At 35.3% G+C, this 25,691-nt stretch overlaps 1 protein-coding gene across 5 annotated transcripts in view; it reads left to right on the top strand.

Moving 5' to 3' along the window:
* NCKAP5 (NCK associated protein 5) overlaps positions 1-25,691 on the top strand; it is a 680,918-nt gene that overhangs the window by 548,624 nt on the left and 106,603 nt on the right. For all 5 annotated transcript variants that reach the window (XR_015797191.1, XM_088146486.1, XM_088146485.1 and 2 more), the window contains one exon: positions 25,201-25,386. Coding sequence is in view for 4 of the 5 variants with exons in the window: in XM_088146486.1 (XP_088002612.1) it covers positions 25,201-25,386 (186 nt within the window). In the remaining variant the exon portion in view is untranslated. The remainder of the gene's footprint in view (positions 1-25,200; positions 25,387-25,691) is intronic.

Here is a 25,691-nt window from a genome sequence, read left to right as displayed (position 1 = left end):
TCTGGTTCATAGAAAGTTAAATCTCTGATCCATCCACCTCCATTTATGTAAAGAAGTAACCAAATGTTTCCAGATTAAGACAAAATATCACAAAACCAGTAACTAAGGATTTATGTTACGTGACTCAACCAACTCCCCTAATAAAAGAACCAGACTATCCAATAGATACTAAGATACTTCAAGTTACGGTACATAGCAGTGGACTATCTGTTGCAGCAAGAAGAAGATAGATCCCGAGCTGGAAGGCTCGTTTCTGGATCGTCCAAGCGGATATGCAAGCCTGGCCTTTTTTCTTTATCTAAGAGAAGTTGATGCACTCAGTGTTTCAGTTTCTATCTTGGGGCTCGAATCTACAGTGCAGTACCTCCTTTAAGTTCAAGTTCAGCTACGGTTACCGTATCTCCTCCTCACCCGTGTTATAATTTGGCATATCTTATTTGTGAATGTTATCCATAGAAAGATGCTTTAGCTTTGTGGAAGTGTTTACCACATTTGCCTAACGTACTCCTGTTAAAATGAGGATCAGCTCTCTGCATTTCTTAAAGACTGCCCTGAAAGGGATGTAAATGAAATCTAAGGATCAGAGACAATTACTTTTCCTTTGGGGGAATCTTTTATTGAAAGTAGTTTGTAAACGTTAAAACTTGGGAAAAGGAATCATTTTAGACTTCAACTATAAGCAGGGAGACATTGGAAAAAGGAGATTGTCATTTATGCTTGGGCTCTGACTATCTGCTTAAAACTGCAGCAGATATACCCTAGGACATTTATGAATTTCTATATGGCAACTTTCTGAGCGCTTTGACTTCTCATACAGTGCTTATTCATAGCTTGAAGTGGCTTGATTATGCCAAATATAACAAGCCTGTGAAGCTAAAGGAGCTTCTCTAAGACATTGTTTAATATTTTGTGGTGGATTTGCCTTGTTAACAGGATTTTCTGATGTAGCTGTAACTCCCTAATCTTCCATGCAAATGTTTGTAATATCATCGCCTTGTTCTTTGTCTTGAATATTGTCAGTTAAGTCTCAGTAAACCCGCCTAGAGGATTTGCTCACAAAACTGGCAACGATCTCTTACGCAGAAGATGCATTTAAATGCTGGAGTTTGGTTGTGATGTGTTGGTTCTCCTCCTCATTTTCTTTAGCCTTGAGAATGTTTGTACTGTGACAACAGTAGAAAGGGAAAAATAAGCAAAGTAAATATTTTTGCTGTGCAGTAGAAAACAAAAACAACAAAATAATCTGCTTGATATAAATTCTGCATAAAAGCTGAAAACTGCTTTTTCAAAATCAGGCTTACTTGTACTTAATCCTTTAATATTTGTCTTATTCATACTTTATCCCACTCCTAACATTAGGGAAAATTATATGTTTCCAGTTTCCTATCTCAAATTTTAAACAAGTATTAGAAAGACTAATAGTTTCCTACTTATTTTTGGCCTTATTATGAAAAGTCATTGAGTCTATTGCAAAATATGTATTTAAAGCACATCCAGGCTGTGAAAAATAAGAAAGAATAGTATGTAAGTTCCCCATACCAAATTAGAAGGATAATAGCCCAGTTACAGCATGATGCTGCAGAAACAGGTATTCAGATTGGCATGTAGTATCCTGTCTGCTGAAATAGCAGAGCATTGTGATCTGTGGTGTTGTAAGTTGTCATCACCTGAACCAGAATCAGCATTTTAGTTCAAACTACTCTATCAAGAGGTTCTGCTGATGGGAATAAGAATGTCACATGTCTTACCACTCACAGAACCGATTGTGAAGCACGCACGTGACATAGAACTTCAGGCTCAATTCCCATAGGTCAATGCAACCATAGTCATCAGACAACTTTTATGTGAACAAGGTGCTCATCTGAGCATAGTGTGATGTTGTTGTTATATATTAGATATTAGGTTATTTATTTATTTATCACATTTATACCCACCGCAATAGTACATATTATCATATGGTAGAACTTTTGCTGGTCAGTACTTCTTCAGAGAAGATATCTTTGAATGCTCTTCCATGTTTGCAAGGTTCCTGCATATGGAAAACTCTTAGAGAGAAGGCATGCTAGTTTCTGTGGGCTTATATGAAAGATTCATTGATAAGCAACAACTTTATTTTATGGATTAATATTTGTGTTTGTGTGCCAGAGCTTACCAAACATGGTAATAGATTGCAATTCTCCAGAACTCAACCCTGTATTCATTATTGGCAGAAGCATCACACACAAGGTAAGTTGCTATATTGCAGGCAAAGTCATATATAAGCAGAAGATCTGCTTATTGCAGAACACAGGAATCGGCTCCTATCTATCTATCTATCTATCTATCTATCTATCTATCTATCTATCTATCTATCTATCTATCTATCTATCTATCATAACTCTTACTCTATCAAGTCAGTGGACTTTTGACCACCTTTTTCTCAATCTTGAAAGTCAGAGAAACACATTCCATGTCCATATAATAGTTCAATCTGGCCTGAGAGTTGTTGATTCCTCTGTGCCAGCATGTCTACCCCTGCAGTATGTTACTCTGTACATAGACATCTAGTTCATTGTATTGTGTTTGAACCAGCACCAAACTGATCCAAAACTCTGGCATAGCCCTAACAGGTCCCTGAAAAGGTGACCCCAGGGAATGCAGATCCAAATCTGCCCTTCTCCTGAGACTCTTAGGATTTTCTACACTTGTATGATCCACTTGTCTTGTTTAACATGCAAATAATATTATACAGATTCTCAAAATGTGGATTGGGTCCCCTGGGTGGTTGCAAGCAACTTAGAGTTAATTAAAAAACAAAACAAAACTTGTTCAGGCTTGGCAGGCAAACTGGAAGCATAGTCAAAACTTGCTCTGGGCTTTGCTGTTCTCCTCATTTTGTCTGTCCAAGCCTGCAGCAGATAGTTGCTAAATACAAAGTTTGAGATCTTTTGTGATAACACAAATGAAATTTTATGTACTGAAAGTGGTATATTTCTTGCTGAATCCTAGCAACAATAACATTATTGGTTTTATTCACAAAGGGTGTCATACTAACTCATTTACCATTTGAGGGAGTTGCATTGCATTTTTCCCCATTATTGTCTTAAGATCTTCTGGAGTCCTGGAAAAAACCCTACACAATGGCAGATTTCAAAGGATTCAGGAGGAAAGAGGGGGAAAGTGGATTTGAATGAACTGATATCAAACAGAGGCATTGGCCACTGGTGGAAACTGAAATGACTATCATCAGTATGATGCAAAACGAATGTCTGCTATCTTCGCTTAGAAAGTAAATAAGGTAACAGTTTGAAGTAATTATAGCATTAAAAAAAAACCTAGATAGCATCCCTAATGATTTGTGTAAAATCATTCAGGAATCTCTCTATTTCTTCTCAGTTCTTATTAATATGAGTGAATAGTCTTTAAATTAGGCTTCATGAGTCTGGAGATCAACTTGGCCTAAAAACAAATAGACATTATAAGTTGCCAATTATACTTATAAAGTTACTTGAAATAGCAACAATAATTTTTTTATCACAAATCTTTCTCCATAATGTAGTTTATTTTTATTTTGACTTCAAACTTTTCTTAGAGCAAATTTCTGAATTCTGCTAGTTTTGTTTTTGTTTTCTTCCTTTCTTTCTCTACTGGCATTTTTAACAAAATCTTGCAAAATCCAGTGGGATACACAATCAGGTTTGGCCCTTTTTGGGGGGAGTTAATAAAACAAGACTATATGTTATTCCCCAGGAAGTAGAGCTACTAGAGCAGAAACCTTCCTATCTTTCTTTGCTTCATCTGTCAATACTAGTCTAATAGGGGCGAGAGTAGGACTTATACAAAGTAAATGTATATCTGGTTTTAAGGCTGTTGGACATATGCTCAGTGCAATATCTTTGCAAAAGAGAAACAAAAGACAATGAAAGATGGGAGCATCCTTGGATTGGCCCTCTAATAATCTGCTGTTACTATGCAAATCTGACTCAAGACTTACTATAGCAGTGATATCTAAATTAGGCAACAACGAGTTCTGACAGCAATTTTGATTTGTGCAGCTTCTCGGGAAGGGTCCTATACGATGCTATTGGATGCATTCTCAGGAAAACATTAGAACTATAGGCCAAAGGTGGCTCTTCCTTCATTTTAAAGGGGGAGGGTGCGCAGTTCCCTCCCACTGGGTCAGACCTCCCCCCATCACTTTTCTTCTCTTTTCTTCATGATTCCTGTGGGCCTCCCCAGGTTCTAATTGCCTGTCTGCCCCAGGAGCTCACTGAAAGGCCAGCTCCAACATGCTTCTGCTCCACAAAGCATAGTGACAGGGCAAAGGAAAAGCAAGTGGTCTATGTATATTTATGTACTTTATTTATTTATTCTGATTTCCATTTGAATTATCAGTTGGAGACCCATCCCCAGGCATAAAGGGAAGTCTCATTGCATCTCCAGGATTAAGTGCTCACCAAGGTGACATGGTCAATTGAGGACCAACGTTTCTTGGTAGAGTCAGTGTGCCCCGAGGCCTGCCTTTCCCAACTCAATTCCCTCACCCTGGCTGTTAAATTTTATTAAGCTAATATTTTAACAGCTGGCTCATATAAGCCAGTCCAAAACTGCTAAGAAAACTCTGGCTATAGCAACCATTTATACAATGCAAAACAATACACTCTTTGAAGCTGTAAGTATAGAATTGCTCTTTATACTGGATTGGAACAAAATGCTGTATGGAAAGTCTTTGCATTCGTGCGCTTTACTTTTCATCCTAGTAAATTGTTTTTGGTATTAGTTATAGTTTCTGAAATGGTGAAAGATCATGCTATACTTAAAAAAAATTACAAGGATACAGTGAGGACAGAAAAGACAAGCTTACTGATTGCCAAAAGGAATAATCAGTATGCAGGTTTCATTTGTGCAGACGGAAAACCATAGCTAAGATTTAATTTTCAGGAATAGTACCTTTTGTGAAATGGAACTTTCAGAATCATTCTTTCCTTCTCTGTCCTTTCACTTAACATATAGGGTTCTCCTGAAAGTTAGAGTATGTGCTAAGATTTTTGAGGAAAATATCTTTTTAACTAAATGGCCTCACTGTAATAACAATGGCAATGACATGAACAGGATGGGATCATTTAGAATTAGGAATCGCAGGTTAAAAATATTATTTTTATTTCCAATTCAAATAGCTGAAAAGCCAATAAAATCTGCTAGAAAATGTTAAAGAGATTAAATAAGTAAAAAGTGACTTACAATTTTTATTTTTTATCTAGCTTAAAGAGGAAATCTTAAAGCCTCTTATTTCTAATATAGGCTGGATTTGCATATTCCATAATAGGATTCTTTTGGTTTATGGCTTAGCACAATGTCTGAACCCAGTCAATTGTGGTTCAGTTAACTATGTTAGCAAAAGCATGGCTTAGTACAACATATAATGTTGGCAGTGTGTTATGAGTAATGCAGGAGTCCTCAGGTGGAAGAGAGAAAACCACAGCACACAAGATTTTTCTTGTGAAACAGTTCTGAATTTTCTCATTCATAATACTGCAAGATTGAAAAGTATTAGTTTTTCTAAGCCTGACCATTATAGGCAGAAACTAGCTAAGCAGCATTCAGCTAAAGCAAACGAACAAATAGATCTTCAGATCCCCCTCTCCCATCTTCTAGCATAATTGCCATAAAAAGTTGGAATGCAGTAAAAGCAATAAATCACTTTATGCCTCTAATTGCTCTGCCATTCAGCAATTAATTATTTCCTGGTCTACAAAGTAATGCTTCATCTGAATTGAATGTGCCTAAACTATTGTTTATGTGTTCATATATACTAAATTTAACTTTCAGTTAATCAAGGGTTTCAGAAGAACTTAGCTAGCCATTTCTCATGGCTAGCATGTTGATCTTCAGATCCTCTCATCTCTTGGGAATTCTGCACAGTGTAGACTGATCTCTCAGAGCCTGGACCTCCTGCATCTTTGGTGATCTTTCTTTTCCCGAGAACTATCCTCAGTGGTCTTCTATCCACTCTGGAACTGATGTTCTTCAGAAGCTAAAACTACCTTAAGCCAGTTTTAGTTTCCAGGCCATCTTCTCCTCCATATCTCCAACCCCATGTTTAGTCACATTTCCTTTCTTGCCAACTCATAGCCCATTCTTCCTGTCCTCCCATGTGAGAAACTCTGTGGGAAAACAATAGTAACAACAGCAGTAATGCAATCTGTTTTCCCCAGCTCTTTCCCAGCCTCAGGTTATCAGCTAGAAGTAGAACTTGTAGGTCTGGAAGATTCCCGTGACGGGGTGGCAGATAGCATTTACCAATTCCATTTTGTCATACAATAATTCTGCAAATAACAGAATTTAGGAATGCTTTGTAATACTCCTTTTTTGTTTTTCATTGTTTCACTCATCACAGTGATACAACATTAACTTATTTCAGTAGTACACAACAATCAGAAAGTTCAGTATTTTCTACTGGTTTTAAAATAAGTAATCAGACAAAGTAAATTTTAAGGTAATATGTTAGTATATTTTCTGGAGTCTTCAGGCTTGCAGTTCAGGAAGACACACAAAAAAAGGAGATACAAAAGAAGTAAAAGAAAATTTGAAAAAGAGAAAAGTATGTAGAACCCCCCCTCCCCCAAAAGTATAAGTTAAGCTTGTTTTTCAGTAACTTCAAAGCTATTTGCTAAATTTGATTGTGCTTCTCTGGGGTTAGGGTATACTGTATTTTCTGCAGCTTTTTATTTTATTTCTAAACCCAATGTTTATTCTGTTCAGGGCACTATTGTTGGAATTTCAGTTCATTTCAAACATTGTACACCAGTGTGTACTAAAGCCTTTCTACAGATCCAATCATCATCATATTTTAGAAGGCGGGTACAGTACTTTGCAAAATGTAACCTGAATATGATACTTAATAGAAAATCCTATGCTCGTTGGTCTTTATCTATATCAGAATATTGAAGTTAAAGATTAACAACAAAGCAGACATACTAGAAGGGGGTATATTATATATGTCTACTAGAAGGGGACATATTATATATGTCTAACATTTGATAGAGTTCTCACACAATTCATTAGGTGAGAAAGGTACGTTTTCTAGTTTCCCTAAAGGTCATATTTTTTTCTGCATTTCAGTACTGAAGCAGCTGTTGCTTTGGTTATACATCTTTCTGAATCCCATGCTTTACTCAGTGAGCTAAGTTGGGGTGAGGTGTTTTCTTTTGGTTTTGACATATTTCACACAGTGTTATTAGGGCCATAAAGACTATCTCAGTGTCCCTGCTGTGCAGCAACGTTCCTGACTAGAGCTGCTAGATTCTATTGCCGGGTTGGCAGTGGAGACCCTGAGACTTACGGTTCTTGGGGACCTCAGTCTGTCTCTAGATGGCATGGAGTCTGGGATGATTCAGTAGATCATAGCCCTCACGGCAACCATGGATGTGAGTCGAAGTATTGAGAGCTTAGTGCATACTGGTAATACATTTGACATGTTCTTTTGTCTCAGGTCAGTTGGAACATAATCTGGGAGCAGAAGATCTTACCATCAGTGCTTTGTCATGGTCAGATCACTGTCTGATTGCTTTCTAGCTCAGCAAAGAGTGATGTTGATGTAAATTAATTATACCTGTATTTCCTGTCCCTTTCTCATGTGTAAATTTTGTACTCTCAGTGTTTAGTACTTCTTATTTCTCTTAGGGACTTTGCATGATATTGTCTGTCCTGCAAACAATGTAGTAGGTATGTATAAATATATGTATGTTCCACAGGAGGGATAGCAGTTTATAAAGAAAAACTTCTCTGTTCGTTCTGAAAGTTCCTAAAGATTTAATCCTTAATAATAATAATAATTTAAAAAAAAACAGTGCTACAGTTCTCTCACATACACACAAACACAGGATCCATCTGAAACACATTAAAATGTTTACATTTGCTTAGGGAAATGAGCTTCCATTGCTTGTGCATTACATTTCAGAGGAGTTATCCCAGGTGACACTGTATTTATCAAAGTCCATTTCAGTGCATATATTGTTTGTATACATGAGGAATGTAGACAAAGATGAAATAAAACTTAATTTTAACTGAATTATTCTTACAAAAAACAGTATTTTGATTTACTTTCAGAACTTTAAGGGCTTCTTTTGAAATATCATTTGACACTGGCCGGTTGGCCTTGGATATGATCCCCTGAATGGAACCGTTGATCCTCTTCTATGTCTGCATTACTGTTTGCAAAAGTTATATGGATATAATAACTAATTCTGGCATTATTTTCCATATTTATGCAATCAGAAGATGAGTTCATAAAGTTACTCCTTAACAGGGATACCAGCTCTGAGCTTCAAATTTTTTTTTTAGATTTTTTTTATCCCACCTTTATTATTTTTATAAATAACTCAAGGTGGCGAACATACTTAATACTCCTTCCTCCTATTTTACCCACAACAACAACTTTGTGAGGTGAGTTGGGCTGAGAGAGAGTGACTGGCCCAAACTCACCCAGTGGGCTTTCATGCCTAAGGTGGGACTAGAACTCACAGTCTCTTGGTGCCTTAACCAGTAGACCAAACTGGCTATATTTGACCAAACTGACCAAATCTGGCTATACATCAGGTAGGACCACAGCCTGAAGTATTTTCTGTATTTCTTCATTGCCATTTAGTGATTATCTGGAGTTTTGCAGCTCAAATCTGATAGCCCTCTTCCTTCATTGCCAATATTCAGAGAATTATTACTAGAAAAAATGCATCAGTTTTGCCTGCTTTTAGGTGTCTTTTCTGCTCCTGAATGGTTATCATACTGTAATAAGAGAAAATAGCATTTGTTGCTTAGAACAGAAGAGACAAAAATCAAATGGCCCACGCCAAATTTCTATTGCATTGTGAGACTGCCTTGTCTCCAAACTTTATCTTCCTAATTATTTGTCATATTGTTATGTTTGGGCTTTCTGCCAGGTTGACCCTAAAAAACCTTTCCCTTTTATCCAACAAGTAAACACTCTTCTTTAAAAAAAAACCTGTCTTCTGACAGCTCACTTTTTCCCCTTTATCTATGTTGTTTCTGTGGACTTTTCCACATAGCCTAGTAGTAGCAATAGAGCAAGTATGAAGTTTATACACAATTTATTTTCACAAAAAAAACACTTCAGAAATCAAGGATAAGCAGTGCCATGTGAGGTACAAACTCAGTAGCTAGAAGACACCAGTCCCCAGTTGATTCCAAAAATGTTTATTCAGTAGGTTTAGGATAATTAACAGTGGATGGGGGGGGGGGACAGTCCTTTTTCTCACTGACTTTTTTGTTAATGTAGTAGGTTATAACATTGATGATTAGAACATGATTATTAAATTCTGTAGAATAAAACTTTGGTGAAACGAGAGATTATGTGAAAGGCACTATTACTGGCAAAACTTACTTACAGATTAATGTTTATTTTCTTTCATCAAGCCAAACTTGAAATAGATGTCATCCAATACCGCAGTATATTTTTTCTTCTCTGCTTGGAACCTAGATGTATAATAGAAGGATCTAGAAGAGGATTATAGTACAATGTGGAATAATTGAACTCTCCTCTATGTGGCCCTTCTCCAGTTTCTCCAGCAGTGTCTGATTCCTCACTAAATATGCTGGCTGGAGATGACAAGTCATATTTGTATGTTTGTTAGATTCATATAGTTAGAAATCTCCAAGATCTTCTAGCAATTAACAATAAAAATAACTGAAGCAGCATGGCTGAGCCTGTAGAATAAAATGCTGGAGTTTCAGACCTCCTGTCCCAGAAGCCCCCTGGTTCATTCTGGCCTCCTGCCTTGCCACTGCCTTCATCTATCTTCTAGGCATCTTCCTCCTAACTCTGGTGTGTGTGTATGAGATATAAGGTTCTCATAGCCTGTGTTGCTTTTCTGATAAAAGAAAGAATAGGGGAAAATATGAAATAAGCTCTATGACTAGACTTATAGCATCAATGTCTGTGAATCAGCCCCTCCTTATGAGGAGATTGTCCAATCTCACAAGAGCTAAATAAAATCAAACTTTATTTTAAAAAGATGGGAAAGACAGAATGTAAAGTTGCAAATGGATACCCTTCCTGAGCTTGTACAAAAACAATAAATATTAGTGACAAAATATTAGAATTTAGATACATACAGACAAAACAAAAAGTGACTTTACATAATATTTCTTGCTATCTTTTTCTGTTCCTCTAGAGAATAGATGATCTTCTGAATTGAAATCCTGTTTTGATTCTATTATTCCCTGGAAATTCTTTTTATTAATCCCACATTAATCTGAGGAAGAGAATGTTAGTAACACTCTCTCCCGCACCTTGGCACACAACTCTTACTCTGTTTCGCCAAAAGTTCTGTCTGCACTCCCCAAAAGAATACAACCTCTTTAAGGGGTGAACCTGCTTTTGCTTACACACTAAAATCCATGCCTGACATAAAGCTCTGAATCAGAAATGTCTGAACCTACCTTGCGTGAAGTCTAGAAGGAGGCTATCCTCACAATGATAAAATAACAGTAGTATAGTATATTGAAGGGAACAATTCTTTATTTTTAGCAGTATTAGAGCAACTAGCAATTAAAATACTGTTAATACTGAATTCAAATACAAAAATAGAATTTTAGAAGTCAAATTAACCACACAAGAACACAAATTAAAATTATTTGCTGATGACATTGTACTAATAGTTGTTTAGACTAGAGCAGCCTTTTTCAAACTTTTTACCCTGGATGAACCCTTGAAATAATGTTCAGGTCTCAGGGAAACCTTGCATAAAACTTATTATATCTACAGCTCATGATACAGCACACAAAATTCTAAAAAGATTTTTTTTCCTCCCAATCATAATCTCTTATGGAACCCCTAGTGAGCTCTTGTGGAACCCTAGAGTTCTGCGGAACCCCAGTTGACAAAGGCTGGCCTAGAAACTCCTTAACAGCATTGATGGAACATATATAATAATATGTTTCGGTGTCAGGTTACTGAACCAATGAAGAGAAAAGTCAAATGTTGACATGTAATGTGGCAGAGGATGAATAACAATGTGTGTATCAAATAACAAGCTTTAATATTACTGCTAAGAACGTTATATTTTTATGAATTTTCTTGACAAAAAAAAATAGTAAATACCTATATAAGAATAATTATTTACCAACCTGGAAACACAGATATTTCTAGATGGAAATATTGTCTTGAAAAAAATAAACTTGTCTTGGACAGGAAGAATTGTGGCTGTTAAAATGAATATCCTACCACGATTAAATGTTCTCTTTCAAATGATTGCAGTTTTTTATTGAGAATAAGGTATCAAATGACTGGCATAGACAAGTAATGAATTAAATATTGTCCAATAAAGGCCTAGGATCAAAATTCAGAAGTTGCAGAATTCAAAAGAACAAGGTAGTCTAGTGGCTCCAAATTTCAGACCGTACTATTATGTTTAGCATGGATTTCAAAAAGGATTATATCGCCTTATGATTCCACTAGCTCCATGTAAGGGGCAGGGCTCTCAGACTGTTACATAGATATATTTGGGTCAAAAACAGCAATTTATAATAGACTATGCAGTATTAAGCAATCTGTTGAATGTTTGGGATCAATAAAGGAAAATAAGTCTGGATTTTTCCCACTTGGTAATTAAATGTCTATTTTTATGAAGATGAAGGTATATTTGCTTAGTGGAGAGACAACAACTTGTTTAGACTGAAAGATAACAGGACAAAGATAGGATCTTTTGGTTCTCTTACTACACAGTTTTCTTTTACATTCAGTTGGTTTCAGTATTTTCAAATAAGCAGCATAGCAACAAAAGTATTACAGAAATGAGGGGGAATATTGTGAAGTTTGACTGAATTTGAAAATCTTATAACACATAATACTGAACATTTTTAGGTATAATTTATAATTTACTATCGAAGTAGAACTCAGAACCCAAACAAGTCAAAGATTGTATGATCAAATAGATGCAGAATCTGAACACAGTCATAAAGATGAAACAGTGGGAATTCCAATGGGGGGGAAAAATCAAATGTTATACTTAGAACTGGTATTAGATGTTTTACCATTTGTATATCCCTCCAGTTTTAATTGCTAAAATGAGTCATTCTTTTTTCGGAACAATGTTGGAAATATAACAAACAGGTTAGTGGGGTTGTTTTTTTGTTGTTGTTTTATTTTGTTTTGTTTTGTTTTCTCATATGTGGTGGCAATGTTGTAAATCTCAACAATGCTGGAAAATGATTCATTGTAAAATGGAACATTCTGAAAGTTGTAATCCCATTCCAATTTGAGATCTTGTTATTAAGTTTCACTAAACCATATATTCCTTCAAAATGCACTGAATTAGTATTGTATATATTAATGGTTGCAAGGATTCTATATGCCTTTTATTGGAAAAGATCTTTGATTGCCTCTTCGGAAGAATGGCTAAGTAAATTGTGGGAATATGCCTCATTGTCTTAGTATTTAAAAAGTAAATCAGGTGTAATTCTAATTGGAAACCATTCTTGGACAGCCATGTTATACATGGAATTGTGTCATAACCAAAATATGAATTTTCAAGTTTGTATCTTAATTTGATGTATAATTTAACATATTGTTTACCACATAAAGTCTTTGTTTAATAATCTGAACTGTGTTAACCAAGTTCTTCTAGCTTAAAGTTTAATAGTGACATGTTTTCATTAGGAAATGGACTGAAATGTCTATTAGCATGTTAAGCTTTTAATGATGTATTAGAATATATTAGTTGTACGATGTTTCAGATTTGTTGTTTATCTGCCCATATTTCACTACTTGTAGTTGATTCTTTTATTTTGTATCACCTATTTCTGATATTATTTCAAACAATGAAGGAGGAGGAGGATAAGGAGGAGGAGGACTGTATGTTTAGAAAAGAGGAATGAGATAGTTGGTCAGCAATAGAGCTAATGTTTATATTACAAATTATCATGGGGAGAGCTAGGAATGAATAATTATTTCACATAAAGCTGTCTCCTTGCAACATTTTCAGATAGTTACAACTGGTTGTACTTCATAGCAGACTTAAACTTGAATAGCAGCTTATTTGTAGACCTTGTATTCTATTGCTGTGGCAACAATGGGTGCAACTTATTATGTCTTTGTTACTGAGGGTCCTGTCATCTCAGATTTGGAGTAGAGAGAATGTTTCTCCAAATATGGCAACAATTGTCCCTGTTAATAGCTTACCACTTTGGAAGGAAATATTCTTGACTCATGCACTTGATGGTAGCTTTTGGTTTCTAATCCTTTTAGAACCAAAGTGAGCCATCAACAGCATTTACAGTAGTTGCAGGGCTGTGTTCATTATGTGAATCTGTGCAGATGCCAAGGGGAAAAAATGTCCAGGGGGAAGGACAAAGATTTAGCTTTTTGGCCATCTCAAGTTTCATTTTAAAAAGGGCACGTTTTTAGCAAATATTGAAAATATCTAAATGAAATCTTAGAAAGGGAGGTTAACTGAATAACACAACGTGGGGACTTTTTGTTCTCTGTTGAAGGAAGGAAGGAAGGAAGGAAGGAAGGAAGGAAGGAAGGAAGGAAGGAAGGAAGGAAGGAAGGAAGGAAGGAAGGAAGGAAGGAAGGAAGGAAGATACAAATAGGTTTGTTTTGCAATTTTGGTACAGCCCAGAGTCATGCAAAATGTGTTGTCAGTCTGCTTGCTTGCTTGCTTTATTTATTTAAGAAAACAAGCAGCCCTAATGATATTGCTGACAAGGTAGAGTACATTTTTACCAGGCTTAAACTCCTTTGAAGTTATCCATCAAAGAGTCATATTTACATAAATTGCAAAACCTATTGTATTTGCAATTAAAACAGACCAGGCTTAACGTTCATGTAAAACTTTGATAATTAGTATACAGATTAATATGGGGAAAATAGCATCAGTTTAGTACTCCTTCCAAGCAAAACTGAAAGAATTGAGTATGTAATCGAACAGCATGTGGAATATTAATGCACAAAATCCTCTGAGTCTCTACCTCCCTGATGTAATTATTTTCTATTCACATTAATTGTTCCTAACAGATGACATTAATGACTTTGAGTTAAAATTTGTTTGAGGGAGTGCTTTGCAAGATCAATGCTGTTCAGAAGTAGACTCATTTTTATAATCATTTATCTAAGTTACAGAAACTGCTAAATAAAATAAAGTTCACCTGTTGATTACTCAATAAGTGTTTATATAATGCTTTCTATGGCACTGGGAATCTGTAATTATCAATCTAGAAAAATGCTTTGATAAATGATCAACTATCATATGCTAGAAAAGTGTTACTACTTTTTCATAAATACTCAATTCCTCTTTGTACTACTGTATATGTCTTGGACTCAATAAATTGAGAAATTACGACAAAGCTCTTTTGCCTTAAGATCCTTTATTCTCCTCTTGAAATTTATCTTCAGCATTTGGGATTTCCACAATAACTGAACTTCTGCATACCTGTCAGATTATTCATTGGTCATTCCATTATTTCCTCCCAGAAACTTCATTCATGCATCTTTGATCTGTTGTCTGGGGATTTTCTTTCAGAGATAGAGAAGAACAGAAGTTCGATGTAATTGCAAATGTTCAAGTTCATGAAAGTTTTCTTGCATTTGATTTCTTCATTTAGCACATTCTTATCTCTCCAGGAAGTAGGTGTGGTAGGGACAATAAAGCTCAAACCTTGAACTGCAACACAGTAGAAGGAGAGATAACAACATTTTCTTCTCTTTTCTGAAGTTCACTGTCATTTCCCTAGCTGAAGTAAAAAGTGCCACTCTTTGCAAAAAGGCATAAATCTTGGCAATGTCCCCAAGACATCTTTTTGGGTATTGATTACATCTCAAAGTTTGTGAGAAATGGTCAAGGAGCTTTTTATTAAAGCTGGGGCACCATATTATTCATCCCGGTTTTATGATATATTATGTATGAACTTTTAAAAATTCATGGGCTTTGCTTTTTTTCCTCCCCCCCCCCCCCTTTCTCCTTTTGGGATGTGCTTCCCTTTGTGCTTATTTGGCAAAACTTTAAGGAAAATGACTTTCATGTTTCATTAAAAAAAGCAAAACATAGCTTAAATAAATAAATAAATCATAAAAATAGAATTAAAACACATGAGACGTGAAAATGTATCTTTTTCATGTATAAAAATTCAACGGATTCAAATCTGATATGATAAAAGTATTGTTTCACAGGTTCAGAAGAAGAATAATGACCAATCATACAATCTGTAATTTAGCTTTTATGATAGATTTTTCTAACTACCCAGTTTTAGCTTGGCAATAGCTTCATTCAAACAATTGCCTTTCCTTGCTACTTAACAATTATGTATTTAAATTATAATCTTAAGCAAGCTTTTGTACTGTGAATGTATTGATGGCTTAAACCCTATGATTAAAAACGCTTGTCATGAAATGCAAATTAATAAGCCAATAGACAAGTTAAATATATGTAATTAATGCACCCCAAGAGTGATCTTTGAGACTTTTTAGAGGAAATCTAAAGGAATGATTCAATCTCTGTAGGACAAAAATTATCTTCTATTTAAAAAGAAAGGTACATTTACAGTCATCCATGGATGCCTGAATATCTTTCCAGTTTTCTTCATTTGTCGTTAAGTTCATCCTCATCCACCATTTAGTATTGGACAAGGTGGTATGTATAAACCAAACTTGGATGGGTAGTAGTGATGATGTTATCATGTCAGACATTTGTCCAGACAGTTATCTGGTGTTTCAGCAGCCTTGATATCATGGCTGGAAAAGGGTGGCGGCTCTGATCGTGAGGCAGACCTTGATCATGAGCAAGGGCACTGCTGTGGAGATAATGGTTGTAAGTGCTGATATGTGACACCAGGCTGTAGAGATAAGTTAGCAGTCTTTCTAGTGTACAGACTATCCTGCCACCAAGCAGGTTCCCTCCCTGAGCTGCCTTATTACATCTTAGGTTGGCAGTGGAACACCAATGCCTTTTGGTGCTGGGTGACTTTATAATCTGCTAGCTTCCAGGGCTGGATTGAATAAAACTTGTGAGTTGATTTCCTCCATGGTGACCATAAGCCTGTTTCAAGTTATCATGGCTCTAACTCACATGGGTGGTCATATTTTGGATCTCATTTTCATCTTCGAGCAGTTGTTGAAGGATCTGGAGATGGAATTTCCATCATCCTGTTGCTAGGGTCAGACCATACTCTGGTTATATTGTGATTAGGAGACTCCCAGGAACTCTGTAGGTTGATTGGACTGATTTGGATGGTCCACCCAAGGCACTTAAAATATCCATTTGGTTTTTAGAAGGTGCTTGGGTATTTTCCCACCTCTCTGATAGGCAATTCTGTTCAAAACCTAGTAAGCAGTTGGGATCACAAAGCAAGCCTTGTGCTAGATGCTGTTGTTTCCTACCACTAGCCAGTTATATCCCTGCCCCTTCCCACCCCAGGGGGATGTTCACTTAGGTCTGGGAAATGTGTACTTTTCCCAAATATAATTTTGCACACACATTAAATCAAAAGACAGGTTTGGGATATGTAAATTGGATAGGTGGATATATATAAGTCTAGATATTATGCAAACTAATACCATTTCTCCCCTACCCACAACAAGAAGGCTTGGGATAGGTTTCCACTAGGTTTCCTGGTTCTGTTCCCTATTCCTGCAAACTTCCTTGCACTATGTTTTACTACTTGTATTGGGCCACATATGTTCCAAAGCATCTGCAGTTCTATATAAATCTAAGTAATACAATTAAAAAAAATAATAATTTTGAGAACAAAGTGACTTTTGTCAACTGAGATGCTTGAAGCCTATATACAAAATATGTAAACTTTTTACAATCAGACATATCCTTTACTTCAATAACTTTACTCCACAGTAAACATGTCCATAATTTTAGTCTGAATTTGAGTGAACTCAAATGCCTAGTTCAGACTCCAACTAGAATATTAATAAAAGGAGGGCTTCCAGTGAGGATTCGTGGTGAACTAGACGTCCCTGAAGGAGCAAGGATGGCATTGCGGCAGAGATCAGCAGCCAGATAGTGAAATCTGGCCAGCACAGTCTCTCCAGAAAAAGGAGAGATTGTGAGATTGCACTCACTTGCACTTGCACTCTGGAATCTGCTCCTCATGAGTAGACTCAGGAACTGAGGTTGTTGTGGTCAGCTCGTGAGTTGAGTGGCTGGAAGTTGAGGAATTTCTATCCAGCTCATAGCTGTAATGCAGCCTATATGGTTACAAGGTTCACATGAGCCTCATTTCTTAAACACTTGTGGATTAATTAATTTACAGCTAAGGAGAGGTTTTCTGAAAGGCAGGATAAGAAAATTCCACTTGATGAGTTAACATTCTTTCTGGATTACAAAGGGGGGAAAAAAAGGTTTTAAAGACTTAAAAACTTTTGGCAAAAATCTTAACAAGGTGTGGATATAAGAATGTTTAAAACAGATAAAGGGGATAGTTGTTTTGAAATATTATTTTTTGATGAAAGTGCTTTTGAACAAATTGGGATTAAAATAGACAAATGAACCAGACCTTCATGGGAATGTTTTTCTGGTTTACTATTAAAGAGTGTAGACAGTTGGTGGATTTTATACAACAAAAGATAAAGGTAATATGAGCCTTTATGTGATGCTGACTATAACTATGGAGATGCTGACTGTGATGCTTACTGTAACTATGGAGTGCCATTTGAGATGAAACTATTAAGGGCACAGGAAGACAAAATAGAAAAAAAGGGGGTTGCCTTTTCTCTTTCCCTTGTTTGAGACACTTTCATTTTGGATTACAATATCATAATGGCAACCACCAGAAAAGTGGCAAAAATAGTAAAGGAGAAGAGAGGAGCACTAGAGCATCCTACAGTGAGAGGAATTACACAAGATTTGCTTCAGAAAATGTTTGAGCATCTGTGCAGTAAGTTAGCTGAATCACTTGATACTAAATTGACAGCTTTTGAAAAAAGAATGGATGAAAGACTTGTAAAGATGAAAGAGGAGATGAAAAGTAGTTAAGAAGAAGGAAAACTCTGTAAAGCAAGTGTCTGGAGATGTAAAACAAATTAATGACAAAGTAGAAATTTTGGAGAGTAATACAGAAGTTATAGACAGAGAGTTGGAAAGAGAACTAGATAATCTGGCTATATTGGAATTGAGAGAGAAGGAATTTTGTTTGAGATTTAGAGCAATCTCAGAGGATTCTGGTGAGGATATTAGAGAAAAGGTTATTAAAGATTTAGCAAATTTTTTGGATTGGCATCAGGAGGAAACAGAGGCAGAAAGTGATAAAGTAAATACAAGGTTTGTGAGAATAAGAAATGTTCCAAAGAATGTTTTGGTGTACTTTGTCAGGCAGAAGACAAGGAATCAAATTTTGCAGCAGCATTTTAAGACTGAAGATTGATAATACAGATGTAATTGTTCTTAAATAAATTCCTATTAGAATCTTGCATAAGGGAAAAGAGTATTCTTTTTTGACTGAGAGATTAAAGCAGAAAAAAATTCCCTTTCAAGGGGACAAATTGAAATGTGTGATTTTTACTTTTAAACAGCAGAGCTTTTGACTGAATTCTGTCCAGAAGGTGAGGGAATTTCTAGAAATTTTTAAAGAGGAATTGGAGGAGAATCAAATGGAGGTGTCAGATGATACTACACAAAAACTCCAACAGGTACAACAGGAAACTGAAAGGGGTGATACTGAACTAGGTGCTACAGGTATCAATTTTTCTAAATTTTTGGCTTGATTATGGATTGCAAATATTTAATGTGGAATATAAATGAAGTAAATGCTCCTCAGAAGAGAAAAATATTTCATTATTTAAAAAAAAACAAGATATAATTTGCCTACAAGAGACATATGTAAGAAAAAAGGACATAAAATATTTGATTTATAAAAATTTGGGTGAAGGAAAAAAAAAAGAAGAAATTGAATTGTTTTGTATATAAATCCCCAACTAAAACCGGAACTTGTACTAATTGATGAGCATGGTAGATTTGCTGGGGTGGAAGTTAATTTGCATGGGACTAAGACTTTGATCCTGGGAATTTATCCCTCAAATGAGGACAAGGTACTGTTCTATAAAGGATTTATGAAGAGATTAATAGGTTTCTCTTATGAAAATTAGTATTTGATGGGGGATTGAAATGGAGTGATCTCCCCCCAACTGGATAGAATTTCTGAAAAAAAATATTAAAATCACTCAAGGCAAATTACCAGAAGTTTTCTTTCATTTGGTGGACAATTTAGGGCTGGTTGATGTATGGAGACAGAAAAATGGCAATTCAAGAGAGTACACCTACTTTTCTGAAGTGCATAGATCCTTTTCAAGAATAGACATGATTTGGATTTCAAAGAACTTGGCTACTAAGGTTTCTAAAGTAGAAATATTATCAAAGACTTTTTCAGATCATAATCCTGGGAGTTTGGTTTATAAAAGAAAAACTAGTTCTTTTAGATGGAGACAAAATGTTGCTACAGAAAGAAGCAATAGTGGAGGATTGTAGGAAGAAATTTAAAAAAATAAAAATAATTTAGGTAAAAGCACTGATTTGAGAATGGTTTGGGATGCAAGTAAAGCTTTTATTAGAGGTTATTTTATACAACATAATAGTGAACTCAAAAAGAAGAGTCAAGAAAAAACACAGGCTATTTTGGAAGAGATACAGAGAAAAGAAGAATTAAGGAAAATTTCCAGAGAAGGTATTTCTCAACAAATTATGCTTTTTTTACAATGACAGTTACCTATGTTAACAGAAAGAGAAATGGAAATAAAAATGAATTATGTAAAGCAAAAAAAAATTGAGTTTACAAATAAACCAGCATATAAATTACAAAAAGAAAATGATATTGAAATTACAAGAGGGAGATACAATGCGGCCATACAAAAAGCATTTCATCAATATTATTCCAACTTGTATAAAGGAAGTGACATCTCTCTAGAGAAAATAGATGAATATTTAAAGAAACAAAATTTACTGAGGATTACAGAGGAACAGAGACAGATTATGAATGCATCTATAACAATAAGGAAAGTTTCTGAATCTATAGTAAAAGATTAAACCAGGAAAGGTGCTTGGACCAGATGGATTATCAGGTTTTTATTATAAAAATTTTGAGGATGAATTTTTACAACCTTTACAAAACATGATTAACTCTATCTTATAGGGAGAAAGGATGCCAGAGAGTTGGAAAGAGACTAATATAGCAGTAATACCTAAAGAGGGACAAGATTTGACTATAGGTTGATATTGTTATTGAATAATGACTACAAGTTGTTCACAACGATTCTAGCTGATAAACTGAAAATAATTTTGCAATAATTTATTCATGAGGATCAATGTGGGTTTTTACCTAAAAGATTGTTAAAGGAGAATGTTAGAAATGTGTTGGACATTTTGGAATATTTGGAGCAACATAATGAAAAACAAGCCGCATTGATCTTCTGAGATGCAGAGAAGGCCTTTGACAATTGAACTGGGGTTTCTTGTTCAAGGTTTTAGAAGATATGAATTTTGGAGAGAACTTTATAAAATGTGCAAGATCAATTTACACTACACAGAAAGCACAAATAACTGTTAATGGAGATCTAACAAAACCCTGTGAGATACAGAAAGGAACAAGTCAGGGATGTCCACTGTCTCCTCTCTTGTTCATTTTGGTTCTTGAAATACTGAATGGAGATATAAGACAAGATGAGAGGATTGTGAGAGTAAAGATTAAAAAAGAAACTTATAAGTTAAGGGCTTTTGGAGATAGCTTGGTGTTGGTTTTGGAAGATCCTTTAGAGGAATTGAAATATTAATGGGCAAATTAAAAGTATTTGGTGCATTAGCAGGTTTCAAGTGTAATAAACAGAAGATGAAGGTTTTAACCAAAATATGAAAATAGAAGATCAAAAAGAATTGATGAATAATACGGGTTTTAAGATTGAGAAGAAGGTAAAATATCTGGGTATCACTATGACAAATATGAACTGTATGTTATTTCAAAATAACTATGTTAAGACATGGAATGAAGTTTTTAAAAATGTGTTAAGATGGAAGACACTACAACTGTCATTGCTGGGAAGAATTTCTGTGATAAAAATGAAGGTTTTGCCTAGAACAGTGATGGCAAACCTTTTGAGCTCGGCGTGTCAAAAATTCGGAAAATGCCTAATTCGACTCTGCTGGCATGTCACACACACACACACAACCGAACAAAAGAGAAACAATTCTTTACATACTCATTTATTTTTTAAAAAAATACAGTCCATTTGTGTGGTGTTATGTATTATATAAAGAAATGTCCAATAATTACAACAATGAAATACAAGTAAAACAAATTCAGTTTCTTTGGTAACTTGAACAGGGAGAATAGTTGTTGGGAGTTGGTCAATGCTGCCATGTCACCCAAAACGTTGTGGCATGTCACCTTTGACATGCATGTCATAGGTTTGCTGTCATGGCCTTGAATGGTTTTTTTGTTTCAGACAATACCTGTTTTGACAACTGAATGCACCATTTAAACAGTGGTAGAAGGGTATATCTAAAGTTGTGTGGTGGGGGGAAAAAACTATGTGTTAAATATACAATACAATAACTTTATTGTGTTCATTGACCAGCACACAAGTTAAATATAAGGTGTTACAAGATACAAAGGAAAGAGGAGGATTGGGTTTACCTGATTTGAAATTTTATTTTGCAGCTTGCCGTTTGGTTTGGATGAAAGAGTGGGTGCTGCTGAGGAATAGAAGGCTTTTGGAGTTAGAAGGACATGACCTGAGATTTGGGTGGCATGGATATTTGTGATATAATAAAGTCAAGGTTAATGTGAATTTTAAAAATCATGTTGTTAGACATGCCTACTGAGCATAGAGAATAGATGCAAAACCAGGTTGTGTCTGAAAACACCTTTGTGGCTCTCAGCACAAGAAGCATTTTGTAGATGAGAAATAATAGATAAACACAAATGGCTAACTTATCGTGAGATATTAGAATTTTGTCAAGGGAAATGTAAAATAAAATCAAGAGAAGAATTGGTGGCAGAGGGATATCAATGGTTTTCTTATTTACAGTTATTTGAAAGATTTAAAGTAGACAAAAGAGTTTGTGGTTTTGAACATTGTAAGACTCAGTTTGAAATAGAATTATGTACAAATGATGAACATGTAATTGCTAAAATGTATCAACTGTTATTGAAATTTGAAACAGAAGAAGAGCAAGTGAAAGAATGTATGTGGGCTAAATTTTTTGGTTATAATATGCAGATGGAACAATGGGAAAATATGTGGTCAAAATAATTGATATTTACACTGCTATAATTTTAACAGAATTTTTATAAAATGATGTGCCGTTGGTATATGTTACCAGAGAAATTGTCTAGCTTGTATAAGGCCCTTCAAATTTATGTTGGAAATGTGAACAGCATGAAGGGACATTTTATCATGTCTAGCGGACATATAAAAAGCTAGAAAAATTTGGATTCAAATATACAAACTGATTCAGAGGATTTTAAAGGTTAATATACGATTGACACCAGAGGGTTTTTTGGGGTTATTAATGGACAAACAATTGGGAAAAAATCACGGAACTTTGTTTTTGTATATGATAATCGAAGTGAGATTATTGTATGATGGAAAGATGGAAAGATTTGGCACTGCCCATAATGGAGGAATGGTTGGTGAAGATGATGGAACTTGCTGAGATGGCTAAATTGACTTCTTTGATCAAAGAAAAAAAAGTATGTTTATTGCTGACTGGAAACCCCTTATGGACTTTTTACGTAAAATGAAAAAAAACTTATGATTTATGGTTTTGATGATTAGACAGGATAGATTATAGAAAAAGGAGAGTTATGTTATAACCGTAAACTAAGAAGTTAATTTATAATTGTACTTATAACTGTTGTAAAGAAGAATGAAAGCTACTAGTTAGTATTTTTTTCTTTCTTTTCTATTTTTCTTTTCCTTTTTTCCCCCCTTTTTTGCATTTTTAGCTTTCTATTTTCTTTCTTTCTTTTTTCCTTACTTTATATTAGTTTGTAATTAGTTTTTATCTTCCTTTTTAAAAATCTTTAATAAAATTATATTTTAAAACAGAATAGTCATAAAAGGGGAAACTTCATTCTGCAGCAAAACTTTCTATAAACAAACTTGAATTCATATATTTGCCCATCCCTACCACAATATAACCCCAGCATGCAACCATAAGGGCTATTATTATCAAAAGATACATTATATAATAAAATACTAAAAATGTTTGTTACAGAAAACATTAATTTTAGATCCTACCTGTTACTATTTAGGATGGATTGTCTGTACTGGAATATCACAGATATGAGCCCTGCCAGCTTGTCACTGAGGCGTCAGGACTCCCTGACATCAGATTGTTGATGGAGCTTAGATGGAAGAAGATTAGATGCTCTTCCAAAGCAAGTAATAAATCCATCCATGTAGAAAAATAGAGATCTCAGGTTTTTTATAAAGCAAGTTCAGTCTTGTGATGATTTCACTTACCTAGAAGTGCTATTACTCAGAAAGAAGTTAAATGTTTCAATGAAAATTAGGTTCACATCTCATCAGTTCATGATTCAACTAATATTTTGTGGCCTTCCCAAGATTCTACCAAGATTATGTCAGAACAGTATTAACAAGTCACTTTTTGACTAAGAGAGATTCATTATGTTTTTTCCTTTCCTTTCCTTTCCTTTCCTTTCCTTTCCTTTCCTTTCCTTTCCTTTCCTTTCCTTTCCTTTCCTTTCCTTTCCTTTCCTTTCCTTTCCTTTCCTTTCCTTTTCCTGGCCCATTTTGTGGATCACACCAAAATAGTCCAATTGTGATCAGCAGGGACAATAATATTTCTGAAATTTATAATTTTTGCACATAATAAATGCCCCAGGGCAGAGTTCCTATAGTGTCTCAAAACCAGCTTCTCTTAGCTTGGAAGGCAAAGGACTGTAAGATTCAGTATTATCAGCACAATTAGTAAATCCAGAATTATGCTGGGATTTTTTCTTCTGTAATTTAAGAATGTGGACTAGGAACAGCATTATACATTACTTTTGAGGCTTGGAATCAGAGCGAGCTCTGGCAAACAAGGGAGCAGCTACTTTATCAACAATTATCCGATGTCTGTTGAAACCTAAGTTAGGAGCCACTCCATCTTTTATAGTGAAGCTGGGAAACCTGTCTTCACAGAAACCCTGCATGGATATCAGAGTAGATTGTTTTTGTCTATTCTAAGTTATGTAAAGCAGTGTAGGTACATATCTTTGTGATGCTCATGAATGAAAGAAAAATGTTTTTGAGATTCATGAGACTTGCTGCAAAATTCCAAGGAAATACAAATATGTTATTCATTGTGTATTAATTATCATTTCTATTGGGGTGGTTTACAAATATTGTAAATAAACAAGCTACACAACTGTGCCTGATACATTTAATAGACAGAGAGGCTTTATAACAGCATATGTGCAAGATTTCTGAGCATTCAGGACTCTCTGACCTTCATGGGAAACAAAATGCTCATCTGGAACAAAATTAAAACACATCTACCAACTTCTGCACTATTTTCTTTCTTCATTATTCTGTTCCTTGAAACTGGTATTTAGTCACAGAAGCTGAGATTGCATTTGGAAAAGGCTGATAACTACACAAGTAGTAAAGGCAGCCATAAAGTGTCAATAAATAGCATAAGCAGGAGGTTTTAGCTGTCGGACAGTGACACAAAGATGGATTGTCCTGCACTGGAGACTTTCTTAGACAAAGCTTTAAACTAGATAGGAAACCAAAATTAGACTGTAATGGAGAGATTCCATTCTCCATGGGCATTCTAGTTGGGACACTAAATTAATTTACCTTGTCCAGTTTGTAGGGCCTCATCTGTTACATTGTAGGGATATAATGCAGTTGTCAAGATGTTCTTGTACTGCTTTAACTTGAGTTTCAGTATCTTTCTGGAGCACATTGCTAATAAACATTGCATATTTCAAGCAGACTGTCACTGAAGGACTAGCTTGGACAAGGTGTGCATAATTTAAGGAAATAAATTTTTAAAACGATCAAAAATTTAGAAATGTTAATCTTATAATAAGGATAAAATATGAGCATTGTGGTTTTAATATTTATTCAATAGTTAGACTTGATCTGTATTGGCATGAATACAAATATTCTCTGTTGATTTGTCATCTTATTCAAAAAGAAGCTGTAGCTCTGATTTTTCAGCCCACAAAACAATGTCATCTACTTCCTTGCTTTAGGAATGCCAGCAGAATATGAAATCTGGAATACCTGCCTTGAAATGCCAGAGTCAGTTAAATGGAATTGGACCTCACCAAGTTTATCCTCGAAGCAGCTGCAGCAGCAGTGAGCTCTCCTTGTCAAGTGCCTGCAGTGAATATTCCAGCAGTTCCTCCTGGAACGATGGGAAAGCGTGCAGGAAAAAGGTAAGCAAATCAGCTTCTACTGGTCGCTCACACCATGTGATGTGGGAGAAAATTGAAGAGGCTACCATTTTTTTTTTTTTTAGTTATTGTCAGGGGTTGCTTCATAAGCTTAGCTCAGAAGCTGAAACAGTGATGACATAGGATGAAGAAAGAAGTGGGAAGAATCAAGGTCAGAATCCTAAATACACTTCTAGAAGTATTGTGGCTTCCAGCAGAAGTGGAAAACCTAATCTGAAGTATTCCTTTCCTTTTCTTTCCTCCCTCCCTCCCTCCCCACCCCCTCCAATTCATTCAGTTTAATTCAC

Source organism: Python bivittatus, unplaced genomic scaffold (genome assembly GCF_059951505.1).
Source record: "Python bivittatus isolate LINGU-HERP-01145 unplaced genomic scaffold, Pbiv_v1 ctg000480_np1212, whole genome shotgun sequence".
In the NCBI taxonomy this organism is placed as follows: Eukaryota; Metazoa; Chordata; class Lepidosauria; order Squamata; family Pythonidae; genus Python; species Python bivittatus.
Note: the sequence above shows the minus strand (reverse complement) of the source record. Positions and strands in the feature narration are given on the sequence as shown.